This window comes from Lissotriton vulgaris, chromosome 5 (assembly GCF_964263255.1).
Source record: "Lissotriton vulgaris chromosome 5, aLisVul1.2, whole genome shotgun sequence".
Lineage (NCBI taxonomy): Eukaryota > Metazoa > Chordata > Amphibia > Caudata > Salamandridae > Lissotriton > Lissotriton vulgaris.
The window spans coordinates 1,285,622,883-1,285,635,729 of NC_141693.1; the positions used below are offsets into that span (position 1 = coordinate 1,285,622,883).

General features: G+C 42.3%; 1 protein-coding gene across 2 annotated transcripts in view; it reads right to left on the minus strand.

The window, feature by feature from the left end:
- Positions 1–12,847, minus strand: part of PKP1 (plakophilin 1) — a 187,011-nt gene that overhangs the window by 21,671 nt on the left and 152,493 nt on the right. For both annotated transcript variants that reach the window (XM_086923160.1, XM_086923161.1), the window contains one exon: positions 9,010–9,163. In XM_086923160.1, the coding sequence (XP_086779286.1) occupies positions 9,010–9,163 (154 nt within the window). The remainder of the gene's footprint in view (positions 1–9,009; positions 9,164–12,847) is intronic.

A 12,847-nucleotide genomic window follows, 5' to 3' on the forward strand; every position in this document is an offset into this window, starting at 1 on the left:
CAGTGAGCCATTTCTTCTCAAAGGAAAATGTGGTAATGTGGCCAAAATAAGAAAGCATTTATTAATACATATTCTAACTAACCCTATCACCACTGTGGCTCTGCGAACCATTTGTAGGCGTTAGACTCACAGGTGTGTACCACAGTAACTACATAGTTTTTCCAGGAGTACATCAGTCACTTTGGAGAACAGCAAATGAGTAAAATAGACTAATAGCAGGTGCATCTTTACACTTGTGGGTCTTTATTTGTTGTTTGTAAATTGACTCCTGTAACAATTAAGTAATTCCTTATGTTTACCAAATGATACACATTTTAAATAGCAGTACTGTCTCTAAGGTTGACATATTTTACCAGCCAGGCCTTATATTGCTCAGATATGTCATTTTAAGTAAATATATTGATATGTATAAAGTGCTTACAATTATGAGTGTTAGACCTGGTATCTTTTGGTGTGATTTGCCCTGTCTTTTTACTTCTGACCTTCTCTTTTTGACTGTGTGCTGCATTTTGTTTTTGCTTGTTTTAGGACTCTGGGCACTGTACCACTGCTGACTAGTGCTAAAATGCAAGTACTCCCTACATTGTATTGGTGATTGGTTAATCCAAAATTGGTATACTTGATTCACTAGTAAGTCCCTAGTAAAGTGCATCACATGTGCCCAGGGGCTGCAAATCAAATGCTACTATTGGGCCTGCAGCACTGACTGTGCCACCCATATGAGTGGCCCTACAAACATGTCTCAGGCCTGCCACTGCAGTGTCTGTGAGTACAATTTAAACTGCCATTTCGACCTAGTAGGGGCACCCACTTGGAAGTCCCAAACCTTCCATTTTCTTACATGTAAGGCACCCCTAAGGTAGGCCCAAGGTAGCCCCATTGGCAGGGTGCAATGTATTTAAAAGGTAGGACATGTGCTGGTGTATTTTACATGTCCCAATAGTGAAATACTGCTAATTTTCATTTTCACTATTACAAGAACGATATCTCCCATATGGAAACATGGGTATTGCCTTGAAATATCTTTCAAGTGTAATTTTAGGGTCTCAGAACCACTGTTCCCTCCAAGCTGCGCGGATGCGCGGGCGCGCACATCTATCTCCTGGAGCGCGCATTGTAAATTACAAAGCGCACACTGGCAACTGAGGACCTTCGCCCCGCCGCTTTTAAAATGCGTGCGGCGCGAAAACTGTAAAATTGTGTCCCTTTTCTGTAAGTAATCAAGTTAATCGCGGCGCCCGTCAAGCACTGCGATTAACATGATTAGTTTAACAAAGGCACGCAATCTGCCCTGCTGTTCAGTGTTGTGCCCTATTGACAAATGAAAGGCAGCATGTCTACAACCACGTCGTGCTTGTAGACTTGCTGCCTTTCATTTGTGAAAGGCAGACAAAGCAAGCAGGGGACAGAGAACCGGAACGGGTGTATCGAAGCCGAGGGTTGTTAGGGTGAAAGCGTGAAAAAGTGCCGAGGGTTGTTAGGGTGAAAGCAAGGAAAAGTGAAAGAGGACATGCTTTACCCACACAGCATTAAAAAGTGAAAATGAATGGCTGGCTGATTGGGTGAGTGGAGAGATAAAGAAGGTTTGGAATGGAAGTGGCAGAGAAAGGGAAGAGGCAGCATTTAGGTGGGAGTGAGCAGAGGAAAGAGAGCATGACAAGGAAGAGAAGAGAGTCTGGGAGAAGTAATGGCAGGACAGATGCTGAGAATGGAGAGGGAGAATGCTGTGGTGAGCGAAAGGAGTGGGTGGCCAGAGAGAAGAAGAGTTGAGAACGAGTTAAGAAGTCTTAGCAGACAGGTTGAGTATAAGCTTAGAATGTGGAGTGGTAAAAAAGGTTAAAAAGATGCAAGGGTGCAGACGTTGTGGTAGCCAGGGTTCAGAGGACATCAGGGAGAGTAGAGGCTGAGGAGGGTTTAAGTAGAGCTAAAGAGAAATTTATGCGGAGTGCATGGACGGGGAAGAGGCGAGAAGTATGCAAGGCAGATGAGTTACTAGGCATGAAAGGAAAGAGGGATGCCGGGCAGCATGAAAGAAGCAGAGAATGTCGACAAAGCTGAACGTGGGGTTATGCCAAGCGAGAGTTAGAGCTCGGGCAAGTGACACTAGATCAGGGGCTGCGGACAAAGATCGTAGAGACTGGTGAAAGTTAGGGTTGCGGGGAGAAAGACATGAGTGAAACGAGAAAATACATTGGGTTTAGAACAGTCTGTAGTCTGGCATATTTCAGACTAGCAACTGTGTTCTCACCAACTGTTAGAAAAACATTGGTATAGTAGAACTTATTATTTTTTCGTATACGTGGATGTAGCATATTCAGCTCATCTATCACTGTGAATATTTGGTTACTTATTTTGCTCATGCTATAATTCTAGATCCGGACACAAATGAGATACGTGGTGTTTTTGGTAAAAATCCAGGCATACCTTTAATGCATACTGTTTCTGACTTATATATTGTGAGCTCATACCGTGTATGTGGTCTGACATAATGACAACAGATCCTGTGCATGTAGATGTACATAGCTGTGCCGCACACTGTGCAAGCTGACTTATACAATGGACAGCCACTGTTCCTTAGGACTAATAAAACAGTGCCACACGCCTACTGTTTAAGGTCCTCCAGACTAAAGTCACTGTGATGCAGTGTACATGTGGTTGACCTATCACATACCGTTCATGCGACCAAATGCCGCTGTAAAAGATGCCTAATACAACTGTGACTCTGCTCCCAGTGTTACTGTTTAATGCTGTGCTGTCTGACATACCTCTGAATCACTGTACTTGTGTCTAACCTGTCACATACTGTATGTTGTAGTTGGGGGGGCAGGGTCTGCTACCTGACTTAACTGTGAAGGTCATCCCTGTTATGCACTGTAATTTCTACCTACTGCTTGGCATAACTTAAATACATTGTGCTAGTTTTCTTGAATCTTATCAGCGACGCCTGCTTTTTCCTTGATGGCTCACTCGGACTGTGCTTTATTTGCGGTGCAGGAGTCTTGGTCCAGCAAGTACACGGTACATGTGTTCGTGAGGACCAGGGCTATGACAATGTTGCCTTCTCTGCCTGACACAAGAAATGCATGAGCTCCGAGGTCTTGTGGTGTTGCATTTTTTCAACCCATTGATTGTGCGATGGTGCTTTTCATCAGAGATGTGTGAATATCTCGTTCCTCTTTCGGTTGAGGATGGGGATTTTGATGGTCCCTTACTCACTTTGCCACTGGATTCAAGATAGCCTGGCTGATGAGGGTTATGAACCCGAAACCGGTCCCAGGATGCTTGTTTCTGGTCCAGGGAAGACATGGCTTGGCAGTTCGGGCTGGACTGTTACCATGAGGCACAGGGTCAGACTGATTTGCATATGGCTATGTCTGAACTGGGGTAGCGGAGGGAGCTAAAGAGTGGTGATGGATTAAACCCAGATCAGTTGACTGGGAGTCATGTTTGATTTGCTCAAATGCTCCGTCCATCATCCCCTTTTGTATCGCTTTCATTTGTGAAAGGCAGACCAAGCAAGCAGGGGACAGAGAACCGGAATGGGTGTCTCGAAGTTGAGGGTTGTTAGGGTGAAAGCGTGGTTGCGGGGCCATAGGAGGTCTGCAGGTGGTGGCCTCAGTAAAGATGGTTCTTGTAGCTGCAAAGACTCAAGCGGCTGGGTTTAGAAGACGCTGGAGGGCCCTGTAGAATGACAAGACCTGAGGAGATGACTAGACTGCATACATAAACCTAAAGAAGATTTTAACTGCTGTAAAGCACCAGTAATTGAACGGCATAAACACGCACTTGTGTGTCAAGTTCAGGAGGTCGAAGACAGGCATCGGTCTTCCTGTAATTTAACTCAACAAGCGCTGAGCTGCAGCGGCAATTACTGGGGGCCTGGTATGTCCAGAGAAGCATTGTTGCAGCAATGTGATGTAACACTAAAATCTCAAGCTGCCCAGTGAGGATTTACATTGGCATTGCCACGGTGTCCGCTGTAAGCAGATGTCTGGGCTGTATTCCTTTCTGACATTTGACTTCTATTGGGTGGGTGGGGGTGCAAATTACAGCTTTCGGAACTCTGCCTGTATGTGACAGTCACTTCGTTTTTCTCTCCCCCCTTTTGTGTTGCGTACAGCTGGACATGGCCCTGCAGCCTGCTCTTTATAAAGTGATTGACAGGTGCAAATGGATATACACTGGGTTAGGGGCAGCTGGAGTGAAGCAAAGTGGCGTTACGTATCCACACCCTGTGGGTAAACATCCTCATTAACTAAAAAACTTCCAACTGAATACATTTTACCTCAAGTGAGGTCCCAATCATTGTATACTCTCATGCACACTGGCAATATCATCTTGCTTGATTTAATCCCATTGGGTATCAAAGGAAACCTGCGAAGATTAGGTAATTATGGTACAGGTATGCTTTTGTATTGCAAAACCAAAGGTTCAAAGAGGTTTATCATATAATTTGCAAGTGGGACATGAAACACTAGAGGATGTAGATAACTGTGTTTATTTAAGCAGAAGCTTTTCTAGCACCATGTTCCATGAGGTGCACTTTACAAATCTAAGGAATAAAGCCTTGGCCCACGCAGGTGCTCTTCAAAATGTATATAAATCAGTGTAAAGAAAACATTTTAACCATTTATTATATGTTTATAAAAAGAAAGATACCACATACTCTTATAGATACTCTGGAATATACTCCTATTTCTAACAGGTATTTTTTAAATCTATCTGACGGGACGATCTTACGAAAATGTTGTAGCCTTAGCTCTGCTATATGGTTACAAATTCTTAGCCTAGAACTTGGGTTCTCTGGCTTCTTCGTGCAAGCACTGACAAATATAATCCACTGGGCATACAAACGTCTCCACGCACCAGCTTCACCTTTAAGGCCACTTCTTAATGTGAACCTCGTTATTGGACCTGCTGATAAAATGATTGTTTTTAGAAATTTCAAATTTACATTTGAGAGTTTGGGCTGCAATATGGGTCTTCTTAGGTTGGAGACTCCAGGGCAGCTGCCTCATTATCTTGAAGCCCGAATTGTTAGGTTACACTTCTCTTGAGACATAGCAAACTGTGGCAACCTGAAAATATCAAAAATGTTTACCCCTAATATTCCATTTGGTCAAATCCAACCATACCGCTCCCATTATGAATTTTTTTAATTTATTTTCTGGATGCTACAAATATTTCTATTCTGTCATGTTTCTTAATCTCCGAGGTACAATCATCCAAGATCATCTATGCACTAAACAGTGCAATGCAGGCTGATTTCGTTGCCTATTTTTGATCCTGAGCTTTGGCATTGTCAGGCCTTACACTTGCTCATTCCACATTCTTCAACTAGCATCTGCCCTGTGGCTGATTTATCACTTTGGCATTTGTATCTGCCATCTTTCAGACATGGGAACATCTGTTGCCTTTGTGAAAGGACTATGTTATAGAAGTGTGCAGTGATGAGGGTATATCCATCCTCGGGGCATAAAACTACAATTTCCAGGGAGGAAGTATAGCCAGGCTAATATTGGCGTATTCAAACCCCACATATTGTCCCAGTGGAAGAGAAACCATGGACAGGAACAGAGAGAGGGATCAGATTCCCAGAGAGCTCTTCACTTTACGTTATGACAGTTGTTTCCTAGTCGTCTTGCTGTTCACAGGCAGTTCTCCTCAGGAGTTTCTCACTCTGGTTCCCAGCAGTTTTTGCTTCTTACAGGGCCCCTTGCATAAGTGTAGCTCAGTTACTTACTTACAGTTCCTACTGTGGATTGCGTTATTCAGTAATTCTGTCAAAGGCGGATGTATTCGGCGAAACGTTAACATTTGGTGCTAGAATACACACCAGGTAATTCACCAACTCGTGTTCCAAAGTTTACATCCCCGATGAGAAGTCGGGCGTGCTACCATACCCTGTGTATGGCTTACGGCTTTGCTTAAGATGTTCCTCAATAGGTGGTCGGGAACTTCCCAAGAAAGAATATCACGCTCTTTCCCAAAATTAACTCAATTTGATTGTGACTGTTAATACAGTGACTGACAGTGGCTGGTGGTTATACTTACTGTGTTCGTTCTGTAGTTCTTTTTTTTTTTTCCTCGGCACCTTGACTCGCTACTGATAACGACCGGCCCTCTCACTGCTGTCTCCTGACTGCATGATGCAGCAGTGCACTCTCCCATGCCCAGTGGACTGGAGTCGGCCGCCCTGGGCTGCTTGGAAATATTTCTTCAGCATGGCCAATAATTTAGCTCTTGTGCCCCCTGAACAGAGGCGGCTGCCTGGACAGGTCTGCGCACCATCATGCTTTACAGGTCGTGCTTTTGGACTTGCTGGCTTTACTTTTAGGTAACACATAAGTTTGAAATCTTTACTTAGCTTGTGTGCCGCCCGGCTGGTGTTTTGCTGCTTCTTTCTGTCTCTGCATCCAGATATATAATACAACAAGTAACATTATACCTACAGCAGTAAAATCTTATGATGGTACCACTGTTGGGAGTCTTGTGCTTTTCTAAACCCTTAAGTGTACTTGCCTGTGTAACCAATTCATGTCATGGTGTGTGTATCCAACTTGGAAACCTGCTTTAAGACCCTGAACGTGGCGCTGTATGTGTGGAAATGCAGTTTTTTCCCTTTTTTAAGCAAAGGTTTAGAGTGATATTTGGCGCTGCTCCCCCACGCTCGGTCTGGTTCCTGGTGCACATAGTCATCCTTGCAGCGCACATAGACCCTACACTGCCGCCCACAGAGGGAAAAAATTAGAGGGAACATTGCTCAGAACTCACAATTTAAAAATACATATTTTGGTGAAGTTGGTTATTGAATTGCTTGAAAATGCCACTTTTGGAAAGTGGGCATTTGCTTGCTTATTTATTCTGTGGCTCGGCCTGTCTGTAGAATATACATCTGGGTTGGCTGACAGTTGGGCTCTTGTGCATTAACTCTAGACTATCACACATTTGGAGGAGTGTGACTCAATGGTTAGAGCGGCAGACCCTGATGCAGAGTTCTGGCCAGGGACCAGGGTTCGATTCCCGCCTCGGCGGGGTCTCGGGCTCTATTTCCATGGACCAATTAATTCTCGCCTCGGTGCCTATTCTAATCACGGGCCCCACGCTGCAACTCTGGGCAATAGCTTGCTTAGCCTCCACACTGGCCCCAACAGCGCTAAGGATGCCTGGCGTCACCCTGGGGGTGCCCAGGAGTGGACACTTCACGGGGAAAGCCAGGAGGGGTTCCACAGCGGCATGAGTATCAGCGCCAGGAAGCCGAATAGGCGACACCGCAAGGTGACCGTCTGGTGACAGTGCGCTCTATAAGTACCATGACATGACACATAGGGAGCTGGGGTGTGCCTTGCATATCATAATGGGCCATCACCAGGCTGATGGGCTTTCCTGGGCTAGAGTGGTGAGAGTAGTTGTCACTGACACCTGAATAGGGCTGTGCCTGTCCTCACACAAAGCTGTCTCCTTCCCCCTGTAGTGTGTCTAGTGTCATCTCAATGAAAGGCAGGGTCTTGTGCACTACAAAGACTTTCCTCTGAAGTCTGCTTACTTCAAACGCAGAAATGGGTGGAAGTATTGGACTTCTGACACCCCAAAATCAGAACACTTCGGGAGTGAGGACATTCTGCCAAGAAGATGAACTGGAGAGGCTGTCAGGAGGGACTGACACTTTGCTGTTTGCTTTGCTGTGTTGGCCTGCTGCTTTGCTGCTTCTGTCCTGGGAGTAAAATGACTGGACTTTGCTTTCTAAATCCTGCTTCCAAGGTTCTCCAAGGGCTTGTATGTGCTTGCTTCCTGTTGAGACATGTCAGGGTCATCAAAGACTTCCTTTACCAGTGCCTGGGGTCTTCTGCTGAGAGTCCTGACTTGCCAAGTGGTGCCAAATCCAGTTCCTGTGCCCCTGGAATGAAATCTGGTAGTCATAAGGAGAAAATCCATGCATCAACTCCAAGCTGCCGTTTTATTGACGCATCGCTGCAAAAGATCGACACATCACCCCCGCCTGCCCCGAAGCATGGTTCCCACCTGACGGATCGACCACGGCCTTCAACACAGTCCCAAGCTTGGCATCACAGCGAGTCTGAAAAATTGCTGCAGCACGAGTTTCGGGTACCGCGTCACCAACGTCCGTGACACCCGCTCCAACCTGTTTGCAGTTGTGAAATCGACACTGCGGATGCTTCACTGCCTGTGCATCAACACAGCTCGTCTGGATTTTTGAATGCATTGTCCCTGGGCACAGATTCTTCAGCAACACCACACCGGAGTAAAGAACTGAGGCTTTGTGTCCAGAAATCGACACATTACCTCCCCTGCCAGTAAGGAACTGATGCATCACCTCCCCTGCCAGTAAGGAACCGACACAGCGCCTCCCCTGCCAATAAAAAAATTGTTTCGCTTTTTCGGTGCCTTACCTCTCCTGCTCCTTGCACTGTCTTTGATTTTTGATGCAGCTAAGGTACTTTGTGCTAAAACAAATGCATCCATTGATTTCTATGAACTAAACTTGTTGAACCTTTTAAAAGTTATATTTTGATGTGTGTATGTTGGTTTTTTTGTCGTTTTGGTCTTGTTTTATTCAGAAACATTTTGGTTATTTTTCTAAACTGGTGTGGACTTCTTTTGTAGTGTTTTCACGGTGTTAGTGTGTACTAATGCTTTACACATTTCCTCTGAGATAAGCCTGACTGCCCGTGCCAAGCTACCAAGGGGGTGAGCAGGGGTTAGTTTAGCTCTGTGCCTTCTTTACCCTAACTACAGTGAGGGTCCCTACTTTGACAGGGAGCAAACCGCTGCCAACTAGAGACCCCATTTCTAACAATGAGTATGCAATTGAAGTTAATCGATGTGCCAGTGGGTGCACATCCGGGATATCCATCAATTGAATGTGTCTGATGGGGTTTATTTCTCTCAAATTACAGACTTTAAGAATTATTGATGAAATGTATCTGAAAGCTCCATGCTGTTTTGCACACTTCTGGTGTAGTCAGGGGTGATGGCAGAATGTCTTACCCATCATTTTGTGGAGAGCAGGATGACGGGACATGTTACTGATTAAGGAAGTGCCTGTCTTCACTACATCAGAGTTTCCAGACTGGAGGAGTCTTGTGATCTGGGGCAATCCTTTCTCTTTCACGCCGATAAGCTGGCTCATTCCATTGGACATCTGGAGAAACAAACAAAACAGTGTGTATGAGACCTCCGTTCATGCTCAGCGGATACCTACAGTATACTTAAGTACATGACAGTATACTGCATACTCAGGGAATGCTTCTTATGAAAGGAAATATATTAGAGATGCATTTATGCTACGGAAACACACAAATACTACAAATGAACTTGTCGAGAGTGCTGTGAAGCTCAGGAAATGCTTATAATTTGTTAAAATTTACGAGAGTGCTAATCATAGTCCAGTAAGTATTACAATTAAAAGGTTTCCACCAGAGTGCTGTGTTGTCAGTTAAGGAAATTCCTAAGAGGTCTGTGCCCACTCAGGGAAAGTTTACAATTAAAGTAAATTATGTGCAAGTGCACACTATGTGAATGTTTGCAAGTAGGTATTAAAACTAATGAAAAGGAATAAGAGCTCTCAGTGCAGTAAAGAGTTTCATACAAATACAGCAATGCAAATGCAGCAAAATTATGAAGATGCTCTAGAATGCCCTGCACGTATGTAATATTCTCAAATAAAGGATAGGTGTGGTCATACAAATAATAATACGTTTTATTGTCTGATTATTAAAAATCATCACAAAATGATATATTACAGTGCATATCCAAAACTTTGATATAATTATTCTTATATAGACCATATAACATTATCAGAACATACACATAAAAAATCATCAAGGTTAAAAAACAAAAGTGGTTCATGTATCCCGGCCCGCAGAAAACCATACAGGTTGGTTCAAAGTGCCAAGTACATATAGCATAGAACATACTGCTATTCAAATAAAACCTATATGCATTTACAATTCATCAAAGTTAAAATGAAGGTTCATTTATCCTAGCCCTCAGAAAACCATACAGATTGCTTCAAAGTGCAAGTTCTTATAACAAAGAAATACTGCTCTTCGAATAAAACCTATGTGCATACAAATTCATCAATGTAGGAAATAGACCTGCCTAAAAGAACCATACAGGGAAATTCAAAGTGCCATGTGCATTTATTCAGTATATAACTGCAAATGTCCAATCATCCGACCTCTTTAGGTAGAAGCAGTAAAAAATGCCAAGTGCACAATAATGAGGAAGTAACTAAACTGACCAAGCATGGAAAGAGAATATAAGAAAAGATGTAACACTTGCTTTAAATGTAATTATATATATGTGTGTATATATATATATATATATATATATATATATATATATATATATATATATATATATATATATATATATATTTATATTTTAGGCATAATTTGGCTATAGTAATAACCTTAAGTATTGCTGCTAATATCATAAACTGGAATCCTACCCACATATGAGAGAAGGAAGGATAGTGAAACATCTGATAAGCAGCTAGATTCATTGATACATATCTAAACTGATTGTGAGGCATTTTGAGTAACACGCAAATAAATGTGCATTAATCACATGGTAAAGAGACAATATAATTAATCTGTGAAGAATACTTAGTTACTGCATCTTTAAATCATGCAGATAAATTGTAGGATAGATGGAACCATCTACAATAAATAATATAGGTTCACAGTTTAACTAGTTTTCAGTTGCTAATTCAATGTGTATCCAAAAGTTAATGTGATGTACTTAGGTGTTAGACGTTTTCTGAAAAATTCTTATCAAAATGATGTTTTGTGGGAAGAATTAATTAAATCTAACATGATTTTGATATAGTTATGTGTGATATTGTAATGCTTCATTCCTGAATTTCATCATTGCACATGTGAAAATGTGCACCAAAAGTGACAAGAGAAAAAGTCGTGCTGCATAATCATATTTATTGTAACTGTTCTGAAACCTTCAGATTACGATCTATATATGTACTAATGCACATCATTTCAGATGATATTAATATTTTAAGATTGAATTTATTTTAAACGTTAGTACTTTGAAAATGCGGTAATGTGTCATACTTACATGTGATCCCAGAAATATAGCAAAGAACAATAATCTGAATGTTTATAATCTGAAATGGTATTAGAATACTGATTTCCTTTTATGAAACATATATTTCTATTGCTTTATATTTTGCACATTTTAAATTGATGCAATGTCCTCTACCACCCTGAAAGACGGTGTGCCTGTCCACTACATTTTTAAAATCAGGTCCTTGGGGAAATCCCCCTAAATAATATATTCTATCACGTTGAAAATCTTGAGAAGATTATATACAATGTATTGTAGATGGTTCCAGTGAAAAAACTATAGACAAAAATAATATGTAGTTGTGCTTTGCTTGTCAGAATAAATATATTGTGTGCAAAGCACTGAAGTTGATATAGGGCCATATGTATAAACACATTTCCCCATAGACACAGAATGGGCAAAACCCTTTGATACATCTGGCCCTTAGTCTCTTAAAGTGAGACTGAATGAGTGTGGATCTGTTGGGGACATTTTAAAAATTCTAAAACAATGTTTTCTGTTAAAATTGTAATCCAATAAATACTGTATGTTAAATTAATAATAGATTCAAGCAAAAAGGCCATTGCACCCAATGGACTTAAGTTAAAGGCTGCATATCTTTCAAGAAATTATTGCAAAAATGTATGTTCATTCTTGCCTTTTATGTTCCCACATTAGCCTATTCTAGAGAGTATTGCCTTCTATGTTTTCAGATTAACACGTTTGGCAGAATGCACTGGCGATCAGGGATCCACTTTAAAAGCACATTTTGACAAGGACATTCGGACAATTATATTGCTTTTCAGAGAGACCTGTGAGCCATCGCAGGAAGCTGCAATTATTTTTGTCACAATCCTGCACCCTCAAATTATCACATCATGCACCACTCCACAGTTTAAAGACCAGTGCTAGCCAGTGTACTCTGAATACAGATGGTCCCTGCTTTCATCTTTAAAATGTTGTATTCAAGTTAATGTGCTCTGTGAGTATCAAATTCACAAAACAATTTTCCACCGTTTTCCATTAAACATTTGAATGCCCTAATGGAAAATACTGTTTGTCACTTACAGGGACTAGTGGTCCTTCTAGGACCAATGAGATGAGGGAATTTCTCACTGAATGACTTTAATGCCTTTGCAGCTCCACTCTAATATCAGGTGGGTCCCCCTTCCCTCCATTGTAAAACCCAGGCAAAATGAAATCTCATATAGCGAGATGTGGTGGTTATTAAAACATATAAAGGAAACACTATAACAGGAAGAGGTCTGCCCTAAATGAAGATCAGGCTCCACAACTACTAACTACCATTAGAAGGAAGGGAGGAGAGTAGCTTGGTACCTGGGAAAGGAAGAGGTGTGCTACTGTCTGCATCCTAGAAAGGGGTGGGACCAAGGAACTGGGTTTAAAGTACAGTTTATTGGAACCCAACCCTTTCACAGTCAACAGAACCGAGTACATTCTGGCGATGAGGAGAATCTGGGCAGATAGCTTCAATGCTGAGAGTGCCAAAGCAGGCATAGTTGCACTTTTACAGTTCCATTTAAAGTGCAGGGGTGCCTTAAAGCATTCTTCTTTCGCCTAGTTGCCCCTACACCAATAGATATGCCTGGGAGTTTGGCTACTGACAATGAAGGCCCTACGACCCTTCCTAGGAAGTATTCTCTGCTTGTGAAACTGTATTTGGGCCCGCGGACCTTGTTCTATGATAAATCCGTTTTTGGTGGCCATAGAGTGTAGAAGCAAGAAGCCAGCCAATTGCCTT